This window comes from Leucoraja erinacea, chromosome 3 (assembly GCF_028641065.1).
Source record: "Leucoraja erinacea ecotype New England chromosome 3, Leri_hhj_1, whole genome shotgun sequence".
Taxonomy (NCBI): Eukaryota; Metazoa; Chordata; class Chondrichthyes; order Rajiformes; family Rajidae; genus Leucoraja; species Leucoraja erinaceus.
In genome coordinates this window covers 111,679,002-111,700,388 of record NC_073379.1, presented here as the reverse complement: position 1 = coordinate 111,700,388, position 21,387 = coordinate 111,679,002, and the positions used below count along the sequence as shown (strand labels likewise).

Here is a 21,387-nt window from a genome sequence, read left to right as displayed (position 1 = left end):
GAAGGGTCTCGAGCCGAAACGTCACCTATTCCTTTTCTCCAGAGATGCTGCCGGTCCCGCTGAGTTACTCCATCTTCTTGTGCCGATCTTTGGTGTTAACCAGAATCTTCAGTTCCCTCCTACGCAAGGATGTTTAGTAGAGGTTTGCATGATTGTGATTGGTTCAGCTGAGAGGCTATTCTCATTAGGTACACAAAAATGCTGGAGAAACTCAGCGGGTGCAGCAGCATCTATGGAGCGAAGGAAATAGGTGACGTTTCGGCCCGAAACGTTGCCTATTTCCTTTGCTCCATGGATGCTGCTGCACCCGCTGAGTTTCTCCAGCATTTTTGTGTACCTTCGATTTTCCAGCATCTGCAGTTCCTTCTTGAACATGGCTATTCTCATTAGCAGATGATTTAAGAAACAAGACCACATACCATTTTAAGTAAAAGGTTTTGAGGAAAGACATGTTTTACATAGAATGGTTGGGATCTGGAACTCGCTTCCTGTTAGCATGTGGAAACGAAATCAATCAGTGCCTACAGAAGAAAATTGGAACAGGTGTTTGAGAGTGATTAAGTTGCAGAACTAGATGGGCGGATAGCATAGCTGTACCAGAACAAGCATAGAACTCGATGGGCAGCTTGTCTGCCTCGTCAGCTGTAACAACTTCATGATTCTGTAATTCTTAATACATCGTTAATTGGAATGCTATTTTGTGAATCAACATATAAAGTTTCATAATGTTATTACAGAGATTAAAACTGTCCATCGGGGCATGGATCCCTTGGACTTGGTCAATACGTTTGACTAATTCTAATTACTTTTATTTTCACTTGAATGACTTAGGAATATATTTTTGGAAGCTGCCCAGGTTTCTTAATTTTAGTTACAGAAACGATATTTATAGTCCCCGGTTCCCCATGATCAACAACAATCTCTCAATTGCTGTTCTAAAGAGGATTATCTAGCTATAATCACATTGCAATTTGTAACAGTTTGGCTGTCACATTTTGTATAACAGAAAAAACACTTCCGAAGAATTTCATCGGCTATATAATGCTAAATTATTTTGAGTGATATAGATTAGATTAGATTAGATTAGATCCTTTATTTGTCATTCAGACCTTACTGACTGAACAAAATGTCGTTACCTGCAGCCATACATACAATAATAAACAACAGAACAGACAGTAAACACAAATTAACATCCACCACAGTGAGTCCACCAAACACCTCCTCACTGTGATGGAGGCAAAAATCTTAGGGCTGCAGTCTCTTCCCTCCTCATCTCACTCTGCGCTGAGGCAATTCCCCACCGGGCGATGGTAAAATCAGTCCCGCGGCTCACCGAGCGCCGTGACACGGGCCGGCTCAAACACCGCGGCCCGGGGGTGGTCGAAGCTGCCGCCCTCCAGTCCAGCGGACGCAGCTGTTGACGACGTCGTCCACTGGCCCGCGGCCGAACCCCGGACTCAGGCCGCCGCCGCCAGAACGCCGTCTCACCTACCGGAGCACCGTTCCAGCCCCGAGCCGGGTCGCCCTCACGTGAGCGTTTCAGCCCCACGCCACGCCGACCCCACGGGAGCGCCGCTACCTTCAAGCTGGGCCGCCCCGACGGGAGCATCTCAGCCCCGTGCCAGGCCGCCCTCACGGGAGCATCACAGCCCCTCACAGGAGCACCGTTCCAGCCCCGAGCCGGGCCGCCCTCACAGGAGCGAGCCCAGGGCGAGTCCTGACTGGCTCTGCCTCCGGAGCCTTGAGGTCGCCAGCTCCGCCATTAGGCCTCAGCGCAGACGGAGGCAGAGATGGGGGATACGACAAAAAAAAGTTGCATTCCCCCGAAGGGAGAGACAGCAAGCCTTGTTTCAACCCCCCCCCCCCCCCCCCCCCCCCCCCCCCCCCCCCCCAAAAACTTAGCTAAACAAAACGAAAAAAACAACACAAAAAAGTAAAAACAAACGGACTGCAGGCGAGCCGCAGCCGTTCACCAGCGCCGCCACTTCCGGATATGAGAAGTGTTACATAAAGGCAAGCCTGGTTTTGTGCATGTATGAACAACAGTTGATATGACTATAGACATTAAATGGGGAGTGAAAAGAAAGCCTCACTGGATACAAGTTCAGTGATCTACTATTTAAATAAAATGCTTCATAATAAAATATTTACCACAATTATAGAATATGTATTGCAGGCTCTGTTTTTGTTGATGACATTAACCATTAAAGTTAATCTTTATTTTTTTACCAGTTCCCATTTCTTATTGTAAAACAATAATTAAAGTACCTAATAAAGTGCCTCATAGCCCTACAGTCTTTGATAAATGAAAACTAGTACATTAATCTGGGAAACTACCGTGATTAAAATAAACACAAGCTATTTAGAAAAACTGTTTTTATTTATGTTCTTGATATTGTTACTGTACATTAGACTCCATGGTTTCCTTTCTCATGAACCAGTGTAAGCCATGCTTTTGTAGTTGTGCTAAGTATCTTGGATAATGTTGGCGTTATTCCCATATGAGATGCTGAAGAGTAATCCATTGGTAACAATGTGTTTGATAAGAGCATGCTGTTGATATTGTTTTGTTTTCTTTTACATGGCCCAAAGTGGAGTCTTGTGTAAGAGCTCAGTGTCCATGAGATCCCAAGAGTCAGGCCAGGAAGTACGAAGAAGGGTCTCGACCCAAAACGTCGCCTGTTCCTTTTCTCCAGGCTGCCTGGCCCACTGAGACGCTCCAGCATTTTATGTCTATCAATGGTATCGGTTGAGAATTAGCTTTGATATTGGAAGCCTGTAGCCAGTGGTGTACTGCAGCAATTGTTGTTGGGACTCATGTGATTTGTTTCCTCATATTAATAATATGGATGCATCATAGAAGATATGATTTGTAAGTTTACACATGACATGAAAATTGGTAGTGTTAATAATGAGTAGGTGGCTACAGAATAAGACTGATCTGTTGCTAAGGCGTGCAGAATTGTGCCAGATAAAATGGAATGTTTTTGACTGAAATGCTGCATTTTGGGAGGTCTAATAAGACTGGCACATACACCATGAATCGTCGAGCCTTCGGGAGTATTGTGGATCACAGGGACCTCAGGATACAAGGCCAAGAGTCCTTAAAGATGGCAACATCGAAACATTAGGTTGTTTTGTGTGTGTACAGCATATTTACCTCCATCTAATGGAGTATGGAATATGAGAACAGGGAAATACTGGTGTACGAATGTAAAACGTTAGTTAGGCTATTGGTGTACTGTGTGTACTTCTGGTCTCCCCACCATAGGTAGGACATGCACTGGATAGGGTGCAGAGGATATTCATCAGTATAGGAAGGAATTCTATACTATACATCAGTATAGTATAGGATTCTATGGTTAGTGGAATCACGGGATATGGGGAGAAGGCAGGCACGGGTTATTTATTGGGAACGATCAGCCATGATCACAATGAATGGCAGTGCTGGCTCGAAGGGCCGAATGGCCTCCTCCTGCACCTATTTTCTATGTTTCTATGTAACTGCTGATGCTGGTTTAAACCGATGACCCTTAAGGGTCTCGACCCGAAACGTCACCCATTCCTTCTCTCCAGAGATGCTGCCTATCCCGTTGAGTTACTCCAGCATTCTGTGTCTATATTAATCAGTATATTACCTGGAATGGAGTGCCTCAGTTAAGTGGAGAGACTAGATCGTTGTTTTTTTAGAATGGAATAATTTGAGGGGACTGTCATTGAAGTATATATCATTTCAAAAAAATTAGATAGAGCAAATAATAAGAAACTTTTCTCGACACAGAAGTGTCGAAGACCAGAGGGCATACGTTTAACGTAAAAAGTAGGAAATTTAGAAAGGTTCTGAGGAAGAACGTTTCGCCCATAGGTGATAAATCGTATTGTATTGTAATTTTTGTAACTGTAATTTTTAACATTTAAAAAAAAAAACATTTTTAATATTTAATATCACCTTTAAACATCTCCTTCACCATTTTGCCTTTATAGATATGTATATAACGCCGCAGAATTGTGCACCTATCCCCCCCCTCCTTCTCCCTTTTGTTTTTGTTTTCTGTTTCTTGTTTTTTGTACTAAATTATATGTATGCACTGAGTACGAGCAGCTTTTAATTTCATTGTACGTGTATAGTGACAATAAATGGCATATCTATATCTATATCTATCTATCTATATCTATCTGTAACACACTGATGGTGGAAACAGAGCTTCTCACTGTATTTGAAAAGTAGTAGAATTGAATCTCCAAAGCAGAGGAGACTAAAAGCCAGCTGTTGGAAAATGTGATTAGCATAAAAAGACACTCAATGGTCAACATGGACATGGTAGCCCAAATAGTTCTATGATATATTACTCAATGGTTCTCTGATATATTACTATAATATCTGACATCTAGTTGATGTTAGAGACACCAGGAGATAAGCATTTGTCACAAAGGCCTCTGACTGGCCAGTCACATTGGGAGGCCACAAGGGATTTACTTTGGAAACCCTTCAACTATTCTTGATTGGACTTTGCTGACTTTACCTTGCACTAAACATTATTCCCTTATCGTGTATCCAAACACTGTAAATGGATCGATTATAATCATGTATTGTCTTTCTGTTGACTGGTTAGCACGCGCCAAAAGCTTTTCACTGTACCTCGGTACACATGACAATAAACTAAATTGAAACGTACAAACTCCGTACAGACAGCACCCATACTCAAGATCGAACCCGGGTCTCTGGCGCTGTTAGGCCTCAACTTTACCACTGCACCACCTTGCCACAATCCAAGTGACTTTTTAAAAGAATGATACATTAAATGTTGAAACATAGTGGAAATCCCCAAATGCAGAAAGACCTCGACAATGTCCAGAATAGGCGAGATAAACTACAAGTGGCAGCGTAGTATATGAGTCAGATACAATAGTTATTTCCAATTTCATTCATTCCTTCCTGTGTATCTTTTAATTAACTTTCCCTTTTGTTAATGCTGCAATCTGCAATGAGATTTTACAATAGAAAGATCATTTTCAAATGGATTGGATTTCATGCCAAATAAAATGGAAATTCCTGGGGTTTTTTAGAAATAGTTTTCATGATGCTTTTCACATCTGTTACAATTGTTACCACCATGATAACTGGAAAAAATGTCTTGCTCCACATTATTCAGCACTGTCCTTTCTACTCCTCCCTGTTGCTGACTAGCTTTTGGCCATTCCTCACTTCCCGTCACACTTCCAGACTATTATTTCCTCTCCACCCTGCCGTTAAGTGGCTTGCATGATGCTTCCAAGATATTCTTCCCACCCAGATTGGTCCTGGCCTGCGCTGCTACCAGCTACCATTTTATTTTACAGCTTGCTGCTTTCCAACTGTAAAACAGCAGCAATCTAGGCCACCAGGCATCCATCCTTTAAAGTCTGCTACTAAACTGTAATTTAGCTTAGAGATACAGCGTGGAAACAGGCCCTTCGGCCCACCGAGTCCGCGTCTATCAGCGATCCCCACATATTAACACCATCCTACACACACTAGGGACAGTTTACATTTATACAAGCCAATTAACCTATCAACCTGTACCCCTTTGGAGTGTGGGAGGAAACTGAAGACCTCGGACAAAACCCACGTGGTCACGGGGAGATCGTACAAACTCCGTACAGACAGCACCCGTAGTCGGGATGGAACCCGGGACTCTGGTGATGAAAGCATTGTGAGGCAGCAACTCTACCGCTACACCACCATGCCGCCGTAATTGGAGCCAAAGAACAGGGTCAAATAGATTTTAAAAAAACCCTGCTTGCCCACACACATAAATCCAGTCTTACCACATCTTTCTATTTGTGATATTTTATATATCTGTGGAGTAAATTTATTGAACAAAATAATCTAATGCCTTGATAAATGGTCGAGTGCTCTTTGTTCCAATTACTTCAGATGGCTTGATGGTTCCTTTTCAAGAAGCTGATTGCTTTTAAAGTAAAGCTTTCTTCAATTAAAATGTAAATGTCTGAAGTAAAGAAACATATTTTTTAAACTCTTGTTTCAAAGTACAATATTATCTTCAGGTCATAAGATCATATGTGAAAGGAGCAGAATTTGGCCCATCGGCCCATCAAGTCTACTCCGCCATTCAATCATAGATGATCTTATGTTCCTTTCTGGTTTAAAATTGTCCCTTAATGTTGCATTTTGACCACAGTGAAATATGTTTTAGTGTAATAAGAAGTGCTTGTAGACATTTGTAGCAAGTCGTTACTGCATAAAATGTATAAATTGTTAACAGATATTTGATGAGATGTGTGTATTACCTAGCTTGGCCAAAGTTATCTCCTGTTACAGAATGATTGAATGAACAGAACACTAAATGTTTCTGAGATATTTAGAAGCATAGTAAAACAGTTCCATGTGTCTTTGTTCTAAACTTCACAAGTGTTAATGAATGTTTGAAAATGATCTGGAGTTATTTATATATTTTTAAACCCTTGTGAAGTTTAAAACAAGGACTGCAAGTAAGAATTTCATTGTTTAGTTTTGAGATACAGCGCGGAAACAGGCCCTTCGTCCCACCGACTCCGCACCAACCAGCGATCCCCGCACATTAACACTATTGTACACGCACTAGGGGCAATTTACTTTTACACCAAGTCAATTAACCTACAAACCTGTATGCCTTTGTAGTGCGGGAGGAAATCGAAAGTCTCGGAGAAAATTGGCGGGGAGAATTTACAAACTCTGTATAGACAGCACCCGAGGTCGGGATTGAACCCTGGTCTCCAGCGCTGCAAGCATTCACTGCAAGGCAGCAACTCTGCCACTGCGCCACCGAGCCACTCACAGCTTCAAATTGATTTCCGTTATTTCTGTGATTTTCTTTGCGGGTAATGCAGATGAACATTAGTGCTTAATGTTTCCTTGGTTTTTTTTTCACACTGTTTTATTGTTCTGGAAAATGATGCAATAAAATATCTAGACTTCAGATTTCATTTCTTTAATCTCTTACTGGAAGGCTGTTGTGTTATGTGCCAAGCCTGAAGTTCCTCCAGGAGTTTCCTGGAATGTGCTTCTGTTTGACCAGAAATATCAGGTTGTTGGTTATTTTTAGGGGTTTCACAGCTCATTATCTGTATGTCAAAATTAAATGTGAGACCTCAAGGTGCCAGTCAATAGCACAAGTCAGCTTCAACAAATGTGACTACTCTCCCTTTTTGTGGCATTTAGTATAGCCATTAACTCATTGTGGGCTTTTTCCAAACTTTTGTATCTATAAAAAATGACGAGGAACATTATATTAATAGGTTTTCTGGTACTATATACCATTCTTATATAAACTGTCTTATAGAAACTTACAAAATTCTTAAGGGGTTGGACAGGCTAGATGCAGGAAGATTGTTCCCGATGTTGGGGAAGTTCAGGACAAGGGGTCACAGTTTAAGGATAAGGAGGAAATCTTTTAGGACCGAGATGAGGAAAACATTTTTCACACAGAGAGTGGTGAATCTCTGGAATTCTCCGGAATTCTCTGCCACAGAAGGTAGTTGAGGCCAGTTCATTGGCTATATGTAAGAGGGAGTTAGATGTGGCCCTTGTGGCTAAGGGGATCAGAGGGTATGGAGAGAAGGCAGGTACAGGATACTGAGTTGGATGATCAACAATGATCATATTGAATGGCGGTGCAGGCTCGAAGGGCTGAATGGCCTACTCCTGCACCTATTTTCTATGTTTCTATGTTTCTCATAAATACATTTTAAAATCTCTGCAGCGGATAATTTGCAGTGACATCTTTGTATTTTGCTGTAACTCTGAATTGAAGATGTGACCAATCTGCAAATATGTTTTATTTAAATTGTATTGAACAATCTCATGGATTGGGAAACCATATCCCAGAAATAGCTGGAAGGTTAGAAATTACCAATTTTTATGTTTTTTTATGCATAAATAATCCAGCATTTCAAGCAAGTTGTAGATTTTCTGTGAGTTGTGACTGATTTAGTGACTGATTTGCACCATTCTGTTGCTGGCCTCATGAAATCATGTTACCTTCCAATTTCCCCCAAATGTCATGAAAATGCTGTAATTGAATAGTGATGAAGAATGAATCTTGTCACAAAGACTTATGGTTGGAAATTCATGGCTTAAAGTCTCAGTTAATGTCTTAATTCTCAACCCCCATGTGAAACTCATCCCCGAAAGAGAAAAAAAATTGAAACTGCTAAGTCTCATTTCTGCAGCTGGTGGTTCCTAGAGGCATTTTAAATTTTAATCTTTCAGTTTCATTTTCCTTTCAGCAAATAATTTTATTTCCAAACCAAAACCCATTTTTCCCTGCTCTTTATCTCTGTGTAATTTGGATGCAACATAGAACAGTTCCGGCCACAAGAATAGACTATTCATAAATTCATATGTTATAGGAGCAGAATTAGGTCCAATTGGCCCATCACGTCTACTGCCAACTACTGCTAACCACTGCCTTCGCCCCATAACCCCTGATACTCTTCAGCCCATCATGTTTGTGCCAGCGGTCCCCCTCTCTCCTCCCCCCCTCTCCTCCCCCCCCTCTCTCCCCACCTCCTCTCTCCCCTCTACTCTCTTGCCCTCTCCCCTCCTCCCCTCCCCCCCCCCTCTCTCCCCCCCTCTCTCTCTCTCCTCCTCCTCTCTCTCCCCCCTCTCTCATAGAAACATAGAAATTAGGTGCAAGAGTAGGCTATTCGGCCCTTCGAGCCTGCATCGTCATTCAATATGATCATGGCTGATCATCCAACTCAGTATCCTGTACCTGCCTTCTCTCCATACCCCCTGATCCCTTTAGCCACAAGGGCCACATCTAACTCCCTCTTAAATATAGCCAATGAACTGGCCTCAACTACCCTCTGTGGCAGAGAATTCCACAGATTCACCACTCTCCCCCCTTTTCCCCTCCTCTCCTCTCTCCTCCTCCCCATCCTGTCTCCCCTACCCCCCCCCCCCCCCCCCCCCGTGTGTATGGGAGGTGATTAGTATGCGTGTGAAGCCGCAGTACACACACACACCCCACCCCATCTGCACTTGGTCTAGTGATCCTTATTCTCCCCCATTCTCTGCATGTACATGTGTCTATCTGAAAGCCTCGTAAACACCAGTATTATATCTACTTTCACTGGCATCTTGGCAGCGGGTTCGAGACATCTGCCACCTACCTCATTTTCTTGTAAAACACAGCTAAATCCTACCCAGAAGAATCCTTTCCAACAGCTTCCCCACCACAGATGTGAGGCTCACCAGCCTATGATGTCCTATACTATTTTATTGTCCAGTTCTGTATTATTATAATTAGTCACTGAACAGGATGAGAGTTGGGATCAACATTTATGATTTCCCAGATGCACCATGCACCTCTCTGCCCGTCAGCACTTCATGAAGTTTACAGGGCATTAACAAAGCAATGAGTAACATTTATGTTGCCTAAATAGCGTAAAACATGTCCGCGCACATCACTTGGGTGTAATGGAATGTATCTGGAGTGATGATCATAGATTTAATCAAATAGGTAGGTTTTAACAAATGCCTTTAAGGAGCAAGAGTGGATGAGGTAAAAAAAAAATAAGAGCGATTTAGAGAAAATAATTAAATAAACAATTACAGTTTGTGGGGGAGGATTTAATAAGAACCTGAGGGGTAACTCAGGTTGGATGTTGGATGGTCTGGGTAAGTTGGTGCAGATGGGACATGTTGGACAAGTTGGGCCGAAGGACCTGTTTCCACGTTATATGACTCTAAACTAAAACATCATCCATTCAGGTTAACTTTTAAATAGGTCACTCTGTAAAGTGTTGATATTTCGAGGAAGGGACCTTGGTGCCCTTGTAATATTTCACTGAAAGTTAATCTGCAAGTGCAAGTAAGTGATTAAGAAGGCAATGTGTGTTAGGCTTTAGTGCAAGTAGATTATAGTGCAAGAGAAGAGACATTGTGTATTAGTTTTACAGAGCCCTTATGCGATCGATGAAGAGCAATAAAGATTCATAAGAATGATCCTGGGATAACAGGTTGTGTGGGAAGGAACTGCAGATTCTGGTTTACACCGAAGATAAACACAAAATGCTGGAGTAACTCAGCGGGACAGGCAGCATCTCTGGAGAGAAGGGACGGGTGACATCTCGGGTCAAGACCCTTCTTCAGAGGTCTCGACCCGAAACGTCACCCATTCCTTCTCTCCAGAGATGCTGCATGTCCCGCTGAGTTACTCCAGCATTTTGTGTCTATAACAGGTTGTGTTATCTGGGCCTATATTTTCTTATGTTCAGAACAAAGAGATGATTAATGAGACTAAACTAAATTAAAAGAGTTGAAGTTATGATAGGTTTATATGTGTGTGAATCAGCAAATATCAGCATGCGATACCCAAAACTGATTAACCTCACAACCAACAGCTTAGGTCGAATTTCTGCTGTCCTACCGTATTTACTCACGAATGGTGGTAGATAAATAAATGTGAACAGGCAAACAGGAATGGATAATACATGCTTTTGCAGTGACGTCCTGAAAATGAATTTTTCTAGAAGTGTATAAAATCATGAGGGGAATAGATTGGGTAGGTGCACAGAGTCCCTTGCCCAGAGTAGGGGAATACCTAAGGATATATGTTTAAGGTGACGGGGAAAATATTTAATAGGAATCTGAGGGGTATCCTTTTCACACAAAAGGTGGTGGGTGTATGGAACAAGCTGTCAGAGGAGGTATTTGAGGCAGGTACTATCTTAATGTACATGGATGGGACAGGTTTGGAGGGATATGGGCCAAATGGTAGGGTGGGACTAGTGTAGTTGGGACATTGTTGGCTGGTGTGGGCAAGTTGGGCCGACGGGCCTGTTTCCACACTGTATCACTCTATGACCTATGATTCCAAATCATATTAAATTGCATAAAAGTTCTTAAGGGTCTTGATATAGATGCAGAAATGATGTTTCCTCCAACTGGGGTGCCAAAACCTGTGGGCAGAGTCTCATCATTGAGATGAGAAAAACATGTCTTCACTCAGAAAGTAGTACCCTTTGAATTTTCTGTGTAGAATGTCTGCGGAGGCTTAGTTGCTGATATATTGCAACTAATGATGGGTAGAATTTAAGGTATGAAGGGAATTGTGTTAGTGCAGGGAAAGCAATCCTGAAGTAAGAGACTAACAAGTCAAGTTTATTGCCACATGCATGGATATGCGGAGGTACAGGTACATTTATTAGAACTTAGAAACATAGAAATTAGGTGCAGGAGTAGGCCATTCGGCCCTTCGAGCCTGCACCGCCATTCAATATGATCATGGCTGATCATCCAACTCAGCATCCCGTACCTGCCTTCTCTCCATACCCTCTGATCCCCTTAGCCACAAGGGCCACATCTAACTCCCTCTTAAATATAGCCAATGAACTGGCCTCAACTACCCTCTGTGGCAGAGAGTTTCAGAGATTCACCACTCTCTGTGTGAAAAAAGTTTTTCTCATCTCGGTTTTAAAAGATTTCCCCCTTATCCTTAAGCTGTGACCCCTTGTTCTGGACTTCCCCAACATCGGGAACAATCTTCCTGCATCTAGCCTGTCCAACCCCTTAAGAATTTCGTAAGTTTGACATGGCAAATGAGATATGAAGAGTGGGTGACTCCTGTTTCTTCCCCTTGTATTCTCTTTTGATGGAATAGATGGAAAATATCCAGTTCAATGGCTTGTCTCAACATGCACTGATCCACCAGTTTCTTGCCTGATATTTTGTGCTTAAAGAACCAATTTAACTGCATTTTGGAATTGAAAATGATCATTTTTATATTTTCTGTTCAGTTTAAGCTTGGCTCTGTGGAATTGCAAGCCGTCCCTGACTCAACAGAAGTCATCAATGAGCTCATCAACTTTGTGTTCCATCGCAACGCAGAGCTACGGGGAAAAAATGACCACCTGCAACAGGAAAACACGAGACTTTTGAGTGAGCGTAACTACAGCTTGGAAGAGTAAGTTATAAGGTGCAGCTTCTTGACATTGAAGCTCAGAGGAAGTTTCTTTATAGAGTCAAGAATTAAAGGTTGTAAGAGATTTTCTGAATACTTTTGATCATGATTTTAGGAATGATCAAATTCTACCAGCTGAACTATTCTTGATGGTGGAGTGCAAATTCTCAATTCAATTTGGTCATAACTTGAGCAAGATGTTTAAATCACCAAGTTATTTTTCTTTTACATTTGGGCCGATCAGTGATCATGTTACGAGATGAGTAATCGGAGAGAAGACTGTTGTGATAATCCAGAGATGTAGGTTCAAATACCACAAAGGATTGAATTGTATTCAGGAAATTAAAAAAACCTGGCTATAAAAGTCCTGCAGCCTTTATGGGTGGCCATAACAATGACCTGATTGTCATCAACTATCTCACTAAAAAGCCTTTGATTTTTATGCAGTCTTGCCTTTTGTATTGTAATTGTCTATTAGCACTGTTGTGAATGCCAAGGCACTCACTCTTTTGTTGCAAAATGTTGCAAGGAGCTGTAATAAAAAAGAATTAAATTAGCTAGTATTTAACAGAGCGTTTCAATATAGATTGAATTGAATGGAATTGAATCCTTTATTTGTCATTCAGACCTTTCGGTCTGAACGAAATGTTGTTGCCTGCAGCCATACATGTAATAATAACAACACACAATAAACACAAATTAACATCCACCACAGTGAGTTCACCAAGCACCTCCTCACTGTGATGGAGGCAAAAGTCTTAGAGTTACTGTCTCTTCCCTCCTCTTCTCCCTCTGCGCTGAGGCGATACCCCACCGGGCGATGGTAAGTCAGTCCCGCGGTTCAAGCTCCGCGGCCCGGGGGTGGTCGAAGCTGCCGCCCTCCAGCCCAGCGGACGCAGCTGCTGCCACGGGAGCTCCGGAAAACAGGCACCAGCCTGTGACCCGCGAGCTCCCGACGATGTCGTCCACTGGCCCGCGGCTGAGCCCCGGATTCAGGTCACCGCCGCCATAACGCCGCCTCAGCCACCGGAGCACCGTCTCCGCAACGCACCGGGCCGCCCACACGAGAGCGTCTCAGCCCCGCACCGCGCCGCCCACACGGGAGCGCCTTCCAGCCGGTAGCCGGGCCGCCCACACAGGAGTGTCTCCGCCCTGCGCCGTCCGCCCTCACCGGAGCGCCGAGCGCCGAGTCGTGCCGCAGCCCGAACGTTGCCGCAGCTCGAAGACAGCCAGCCTCGCATTGGTGAGTCCTGGCTGGCTCTACCTCCGGATCCTCGAGGTCGGTCGCAGGTTGGAGGCCGCCAGCTCCGCCATTGGGCCTCAGCTCAGGCGGGGGAAGAGAAGGGGGATACGACAAAAAAGTCGCATTCCCCCGAAGGGAGAGAGAGAAAGCCCTGTTTCGGCCACACCCCCCCACACACATAACACCCTTCGAGCCTGCACCGCCATTCAATATGATCATGGCTGATCATCCAACTCAGTATCCTGTACTTGCCTTCTCTCCATAACCCCTGATCCCTTTAGCCACCAGGGCCACATCTAACTTCCTCTTAAATATAGCCAATGAACTGGCCTCAACTACCTTCCGTGGCAGAGAATTCCACAGATTCACCACTCTCTGTGTGAAAAATGTTTTCCTCATCTCGGTCCTAAAAGATTTCCCCTTATCCTTAAACTGTGACCCCTTGTTCTGGACTTCCCCAACATCGGGAACAATCTTCCTGCATCTAGCCTGTCCAACCCCTTAAGAATTTTGTAAGTTTCTATAAGATCCCCCCTCAATCTCCTAAATTCTAGCGAGTACAAGCCGATTCTATCCAGTCTTTCTTCATATGAAAATATATATAGTATCCCCAACTTTTTTCATTTTATATTCTTACCCTTTAGACCCAGCATACACTCTCTGTCAAATGGTTTCCTGACATTGACAGTACATACAACTGGCCTCTCCACTAGATTCATCCCTGTAAAAGACACACTAAATGTTTCAGACTACCCTGGAAAATATTATTTATTAAAAATTGTGGAAATTTGCTGGCGTTTGTAATATGTCCCATAGATCAATCAAGCAGTTAATATCTAACCAGTAAAAGTGCCAAAAGCTCCACATCCCAGCCATGGAATATCCCGTCTTGCTGCCAAGATGGATCTATGAGCTTTGGCAGCATTATGGTGCATAGTTACAACAGAGTGGTACTGGGGATCCTTGACTTAGAGCTCGATGAAATGTATAGCAGTAAATCTTAGCTGAAGAACACTGTTGAAAGTTGGACTGCTGAGCTTACTAAACTAATGCTAACGAGAAGTTGAACTGTATTAGTGAACAATAGCTCATTGTTCACTCTAGTTCCAACAACTCATGAGCATTTTTATTTTCCATATTTGGTCTTTCCTTTTGATCTTCAATCAAATTTCTAACTACATACATTCAGACAGGCTAGGAAAGGAAAGGTTGAGAGGGATTTGGACCACATGTGGGCAAATGGACTTGCATATAAGGGCATCTTGTTTAGCGTGGATGAATTTGGACAAAGAGCCTGTTTCCATGCTGTATGACTGTATGTAAATAAATGTCTTCAACATTTTTTTGTTTTGTATTCCTGCTTTTTAAACTCAACATTTATTCAACAGGTTGAATAAGTTAGGTCTTTATTCTCTGGAGCGCAGAAGGTTAAGGGGGGACTTGATAGAGGTCTTTAAAATGATGAGAGGGATAGACAAAGTTGATGTGGACAAGCTTTTCCCTTTGAGAATGGGGAAGATTCAAACAAGAGGACATGACTTCAGAATTAAGGGACAGAAGTTTAGGGGTAATATGAGGGGGAACTTCTTTACGCAGAGAGTGGTAGCGGTGTGGAATGAGCTTCCAGTGGAAGTGGTGGAGGCAGGTTCGTTGGTATCATTTAAAAATAAATTGGATAGGCATATGGATGAGAAGGGAATGGAGGGTTATGGTATGAGTGCAGGCAGGTGGGACTAAGGGAAAAAAATTGTTCGGCACGGACTTGTAGGGCCGAGATGGCCTGTTTCCGTGCTGTAATTGTTATATGGTTGTATGGTTAACATCCACAGTGTACAGGTTCATGACAAAGGGAATAACGCAAATAATGTTTAGTGCAAGATAAAACCAGTAAAGTCCGATCAAAGATAGTCCGAGGATCTCCAGTGATGTAGATAGTGGTTCAGGACTGCTCTCTAGTTGTTGCATTCTCGGCATATCACTCAAATGGCTAAACTTTAGTTTGCTTTTAATGGTGAGTTAATAATATAACAGGCCAAGGTTTTTTTTACTAAGTGTTATTTGAAGGTAATTTAAATTGAATTAATTTATTTTCATATAAGCATAACATTCTATGGTCAGCTTGTCACTTGACAAAATTCAGTTGTAAACTTTGACATGTGACATGCAATTATTGAATGACATTAAAATCTTGCAAAAAAAAGATGGCTAATTTGAATTATTTTGATGGCTGCATTAATCAGATTTCCCTTTCAACGTTAGCAGGTTAGAATTGCATTTTTATAAAGAAATTGTCATGGTGTATTTTGACAATCATGTTCTTTTGATAAAGGTACAAAATCTGTGCACTTTTCACACATGGCTATCTTTCAATGGACATCAAAACCATGTCTATTTCAATAGTAATATTTTTAGTGCCTTTAAAAGAATGACCTTGAGTATCTGAAGGAAATCTTAAGTCATGTTATGGAGTGATATAATGTAAGAATATGAACCAGCTGGAATTTCTTAGCCATTTAAACCCACAGATCAGGAAGACCTTGGTGGTAATAAGTAGACTTTTCTTACTGGCTCTTGAATTATCAAAGATTATTTTATTTTAATAACACTAAACATATTTTATGTTAGTAATTGCAACAGAATTTGGTTTAATCTGTTTAATATTGACTGATTTAGTGTGGGAATGTTTTAATAATGTCTTTTTAATTCATTTCAAAGAAAACATCTGTGAATTATATACTTGGGTCAAAGTTAGTCCACTATCTGAATTTGGAACGTTTCTTTGTTGAGCTTGGTTGAAGCATAGCAGCGACTTGTATATTGTTGTGTATACATTACGGAATAATTAATCTTAAATACAAGGTTAAATACATTACATATATTTTTAAAGCAGATAGTTGAACATTTTAAAAAAATCAGGAACAATGTGGTTGAACTTGTTTATTAATTAGTACCAAGTTTTTAAATTATTCACACAATCTCTGATCTTAATTATTGGTTTTGTGAATAATTGAGAATTCAACAGTTGTTGGCAGCATTTTTTTTTCAAAACAAGTTACCAGGACCTGTTTTTCTTGGTAAGCTGTCTTGCTTATTTTCTCTCGCCTGCCATTTTACTGAGATTTCTTTTTGTACTATACATGTTTAAAATGATGGCCGATGGGCCACTGACCTCTGCTAAAGTTTGCATCTGGTAGATAGGAGGTGAGTGAGAAAAAGCCACGTTATCTTTCCTAAATATTCCTTTTACAGGCTTCAAACCTATAATCACCCACCCAACTCTCAGAATGTTGTCGTAATTCTCCAGATTTATGTTTTCTTTACTATTTTCAATAGCTTTATATGACAGTTTACTCAGTCAACTAACTGAGCTCCAAAGTTACATTTTGGATTTTAGACCATTCTTTTGTATTTGATTTTGGTTATAATAAGTTGCGCTCTATACAACAGTGGAACTTTTGATAGTTGATGCAGTGAGCACAGTACTGGCTTATTAATGCATTTAGAATCTAAATGCATAATTATCATGCGCCCTTAATTATTTGAGCCATTATGTAGTAGGGTTTTTGGCAAATCTGCAAATTATTAGTAAAAAATAGTTTTCCTGTTGATTTAAAAACAAATTAAGTTCTGACATGTTTGCTGGTCCTTGTTCACCAGATTGGAGAAATATGTAAAGGCTAAAGAAGACCTGGAGCAAGATCTCTATTCTCGTTTCATCTTGGTGCTAAATGAAAAGAAAGCCAAGATCAGACAGCTACTAGACCGTGTAAAGTGTGCTCATGAACAGAGTCAAGACAGGTATTTGTTTAAACCTTGGGTTGTATTGCAAATTGAGTCCAATGTATTGAAAGACCATGAATGTTGTATATCACCCCCCCCCCCCCCACTGTCTCCAACCTGATGATTCCCCACAGCTCCAAGGGGCCACAGTTGAAGAATAAGGAGTAAGCCATTTAGAACAGAGACGAGGAAACACTTTTTCTCACAGAGAATGGTGAGTCTGTGGAATTCTCTGCCTCAGAGGGCGGTGGAGGCAGGTTCTGTGGATGTTTGCAAGAGAGAGTTAGATAGGGCTCTTAAAAATAGCGGAGTCAGGGGATATGGGGAGATGGCAGGAACTGGGCACTGATTGTGGATGATCAGCCATGATCACATTAAATGGCGGTGCTGGCTCGAAGGGCCGAATGGCCTACTCCTGCACCTATTGTCTATTGTCTATTGTCCCCAGCCTCTTGGTGCGCATTTCTATCTCCTTCCCAAAGTCCGCAAACGGGACTTCCCTGGCAGACCCAATGTTTCTGCCTGCTCCTGCTCCAGCCACACTGAACTCATCTTCAATTACCACAATTCTATCATGTACCCCCATGTCCAGTCCTTTCCAACCGACATCCGAGACACCTCACATGTTCTTCAAAAATTCAATAGCTTTCAATTCCTCGACGTCCATTGCCTCATCTTTACCATGAACATCCTGCCCTATTACACTTACATTCCCCAAGGAAGATCTCAGGGCCCTCTGGTTATTCCTTGAACAGAGACCCAATCATTCCCCTCTACCAACACTCTCTCCGCCTGGCCGGCACGGTGGAGCAGCGTTAGCCTTGCTGCCTTTCAGCGCTTACAGCACATAGATCCAGGTCCGATCCCGACTACGTCTGCTTTCTGTACGGAGTTTGAACGTTCTCCCTGTGACCAAGTGGGTTTTCTCCAAGATCTTCAGTTTCCTCCCACACAGCCAAGACATACAGGTTTATAGGTTAACTGGCTTGGTATAAGTTGTCCCTAGTGTGAGTAGGATAGTGTTAATGTGCGGGGGTTACAGACAGTAGACAATAGATGCAGGAGTAGGCCATTCGGCCCTTCGAGCCAGCACCGCCATTCAATATGATCATGGCTGATCATCCCAAATCAGTACCCCGTTCCTGCCTTCTCGCATATGCCCTGACTCCACTATCTTTAAGAGCTCTATCTCTCTTGAAAGCATCCAGAGAATTGGCCTCCACTGCCTTCTGAAGCGGCAAATCCCACAAATTCACAACTCTCTGTGTGAAAACGTTTTTCGTCATCTCCGTTCTAAATGGCTTACCCCTTATTCTTAAACTGTAGCCCCTGGTTCTGGACTCCCCCAACATCAGGAACATGTTTCCTGCCTCTAGCGTGTCCAATCCCTTAATAATCTTATGTTTCAATAAGATATCTTCTCATCCTTCTAAATTCTAGAATATACAAGCCCAGCCGCTCCATTTTATCAACATATGACAGTCCTGTCATCCCAGGAACCTTGTGAACCTACGCTGCACTCCTTCAATAGCAAGAATGTCCTTCCTCAAATTTGGAGACAAAAACTGCACACAATACCCCAGGTGTGGTCTCACTAGGGCTCTGTACAACTGCAGAAGGATCTCGTTGCTCCTATACTCAACTCCTCCTGTTATGAAGGCCAACATGCCATTTGCTTTCTTCACTGCCTGCTGTACCTGCATGCTTACTTTTAATGAAATGATGATGAACAAGGACCCCCAGATCTCATTGTACTTCCCCTTTCCCCAATGTGACACCACCCTTGGTGTGAAAAAAGTTACCAGTCGGATTCCTATTAAATATTTTCCCCTTCACCTTAAACCTATGTTCTCTGGTCCTCGATTCACCTACTCTGGGCAAGAGATTTTGTGCATCTACCTGATCTATTCCTCTCATGATTTTATACACATGAATAACATTTCAGCTGGAAAACCCCTTCATCAGAACTGAAAAGCAGTTGTGGGTGAGGAAGGGATAGATAGGAAAAGGATCTCTGATGCATTGTCCAGTAATGGAATGAGGATATGGTGTTTTTAAGCTGGTTCCTACATGAATGAAGACAGTTGGTGAGGGAGAAAGCAAACAAGGGGACATGTAAATGCTGTGGAATATAGGTAAAATATGTAGGAATTACCCAGCTAATTGGGCATTGTGAATGGAGAGGGAAAAACTGTGTTTGTATTACAAACAGCTAATCTAGAAGAGAATGGATATGGCATAGATTGCCATTTGATTATTTGTGCTTTCCATTTTGAAAGCATTTACATTTGTCCTGATATAAACTTAGCCTTTACGTTGCACAGTAGCCAAGTTATTACGTGTACTTTCTGTGAAGTAGTAAGGGGCGTAGGCTGGCTCTCTTTATATAGATTTAATCTTTTGCTTTCTTTGAGCATGTTAATATTACTTAGATCTGAAAAAGTAAGTTGGTGCACTTGGGTTTTTTCACTACAAAATATCATGGCTTAGCATAACCTTGTTTGAGTATATGATTGGGTGGTGGGTATATATGGAACTAGTACTTTAGAGGTGCCAGAGGACATACTTGAGACTGGTACTATAATAATATTTAAAAGAAAATGGGCTAGCTACATGGATGGGAAAGTCTTAGAGGTTTATGGGCCAATCCTGGGTAGTTGGGACTCATGTAGATGGGACATCTTGGTCGGCATGGACAAGTTGGGCCGAAGGGCCTGTTTCCTTGCTGTATGACTATGATTGGATGTGTCGGAAGAAACTGCAGATGCTGGTTTACACCGAAGGTAGGCACAAAATGTTGGAATAATTCAGCAGGAAGGGCAGCATCTCTGGAGAGAAGGAATGGGTGACGTTTCAGATCGAGACCCTTCTTCAGGCTCAAGAATAGTCTGGAAGTACGGTCTTGACCCGAAATGTCACCCATTCCTTCTCTCCAGAGATGCGGCCTCTCCCGTTGAGTTACTCCAGCATTTTGTGTCTATTAATGATTGGATGCACTGATTATGATTACATTGAGCAGAGCCATAACGAGGTTTGATAAGATGCTTTTTTTAAGGCATCGTAAATTTCAAGAACAGTGATTATGGGTAAACAAATTATTTGTGTGGATTTCTCCCTTTAGGAGTGCAGTTGCCACCAGCCAGGAAACCCCATTGTCAACCAAGGAAGATTCTGCTTGCAACACTGATGAAGATCTCAAAGGCCATACTTCTGAAACTAGAAGCTTGGCGCTACCTTCCAAGTCAGCCATTGGTAAGTGGATATACTTTAAATTTAGCATAGAGACTAAAGCTCATTACAAATTCGGGCATCCCACAATGAAGCAGATTGGACTTTGATTAACAAATTATTTGCAAACATAATCAGCTTTTTCACATCAAACTGTATGGCTTTGAACTGAAAAAATACATGAAAGATTCAAAATTAACGTTTAATGAAGTGAAACAGTAACATGAAAAAGGAGATGGCACAGTGGAGAATAATCTAATAAATAATTGTTTTCTGAGCCACTTTATTTGCTGGTTTGTCATGCAATTTGCTACATATTTTCTTGATGGAGTAGAAACATAGAAACATAGAAAATAGGTGCAGGAGGAGGCCACTCGGCCTCTCGAGCCTGCACCGCCATTCAATATGATCATGGCTGAACATCCAACTCAGTATCCCGTACCTGCCTTCTCTCCATACCCTCTGATCCCCTTAGCCACAAGGGCCATGTCTAACTCCCTCTTAAATATAGCCAATGAACTGGCCTCGACTACATTCTGTGGCAGTGAATTCCACAGATTCACCATTCTCTGTGTGAAAAATGTTTTTCTCATCTCGGTCCTAAAGGATTTCCCCCTTATCCTTAAACTGGGACCCCTAGTTCTGGACTTCCCCAACATCGGGAACAATCTTCCTGCATCTAGCCTGTCCAACCCATTAAGAATGTTGTAAGTTTCTATAAGATCCCCCCTCAATCTTCTAAATTCTAGCGAGTACAAGCCGAGTCTATCCAGTCTTTCTTCATATTAAAGTTCTGACATCCCAGGAATCAGTCTGGTGAACCTTCTATATTGCTGTCACTTTGTTGGTGTGTCAGAAAAGCCCTTTCCCTCACTGTTAGTCCAGTCTGGGAAATGATGCACTAAACACACGCATTGGAGGTAATTATTGGAACAAAGTGTTTCAAATTCACCTGACAAGAAACGCAAGTTCACTTCATTATTTCAAGTATAAAAATCATTAGTTACAAAGTCAAACTTTAATTTCAACATTTCTCTTAAGTGTTGTGTTGAAGATAAAAAGTGTTGAAGATTAAACAATGTGAAATGCAAACTGAAGTTGCATCAGAAGCAGATGGAGATTTACATCTGTTGCTCTAAAAACCTTTGTATCAATGCCATTAAATAGTGACAGGGACCTGCGGTAAAT

The 21,387-nt window shown here is 42.0% G+C and overlaps 1 protein-coding gene across 3 annotated transcripts in view; it reads left to right on the top strand.

Moving 5' to 3' along the window:
* The window catches only part of xrcc4 (X-ray repair complementing defective repair in Chinese hamster cells 4), a 417,291-nt gene that overhangs the window by 145,813 nt on the left and 250,091 nt on the right, over nt 1-21,387 (top strand). For all 3 annotated transcript variants that reach the window (XM_055633394.1, XM_055633392.1, XM_055633395.1), the window contains exons 4-6: nt 11,785-11,951; nt 16,849-16,989; nt 20,093-20,223. In XM_055633394.1, coding sequence (XP_055489369.1) covers nt 11,785-11,951; nt 16,849-16,989; nt 20,093-20,223 — 439 coding nt within the window. The remainder of the gene's footprint in view (nt 1-11,784; nt 11,952-16,848; nt 16,990-20,092; nt 20,224-21,387) is intronic.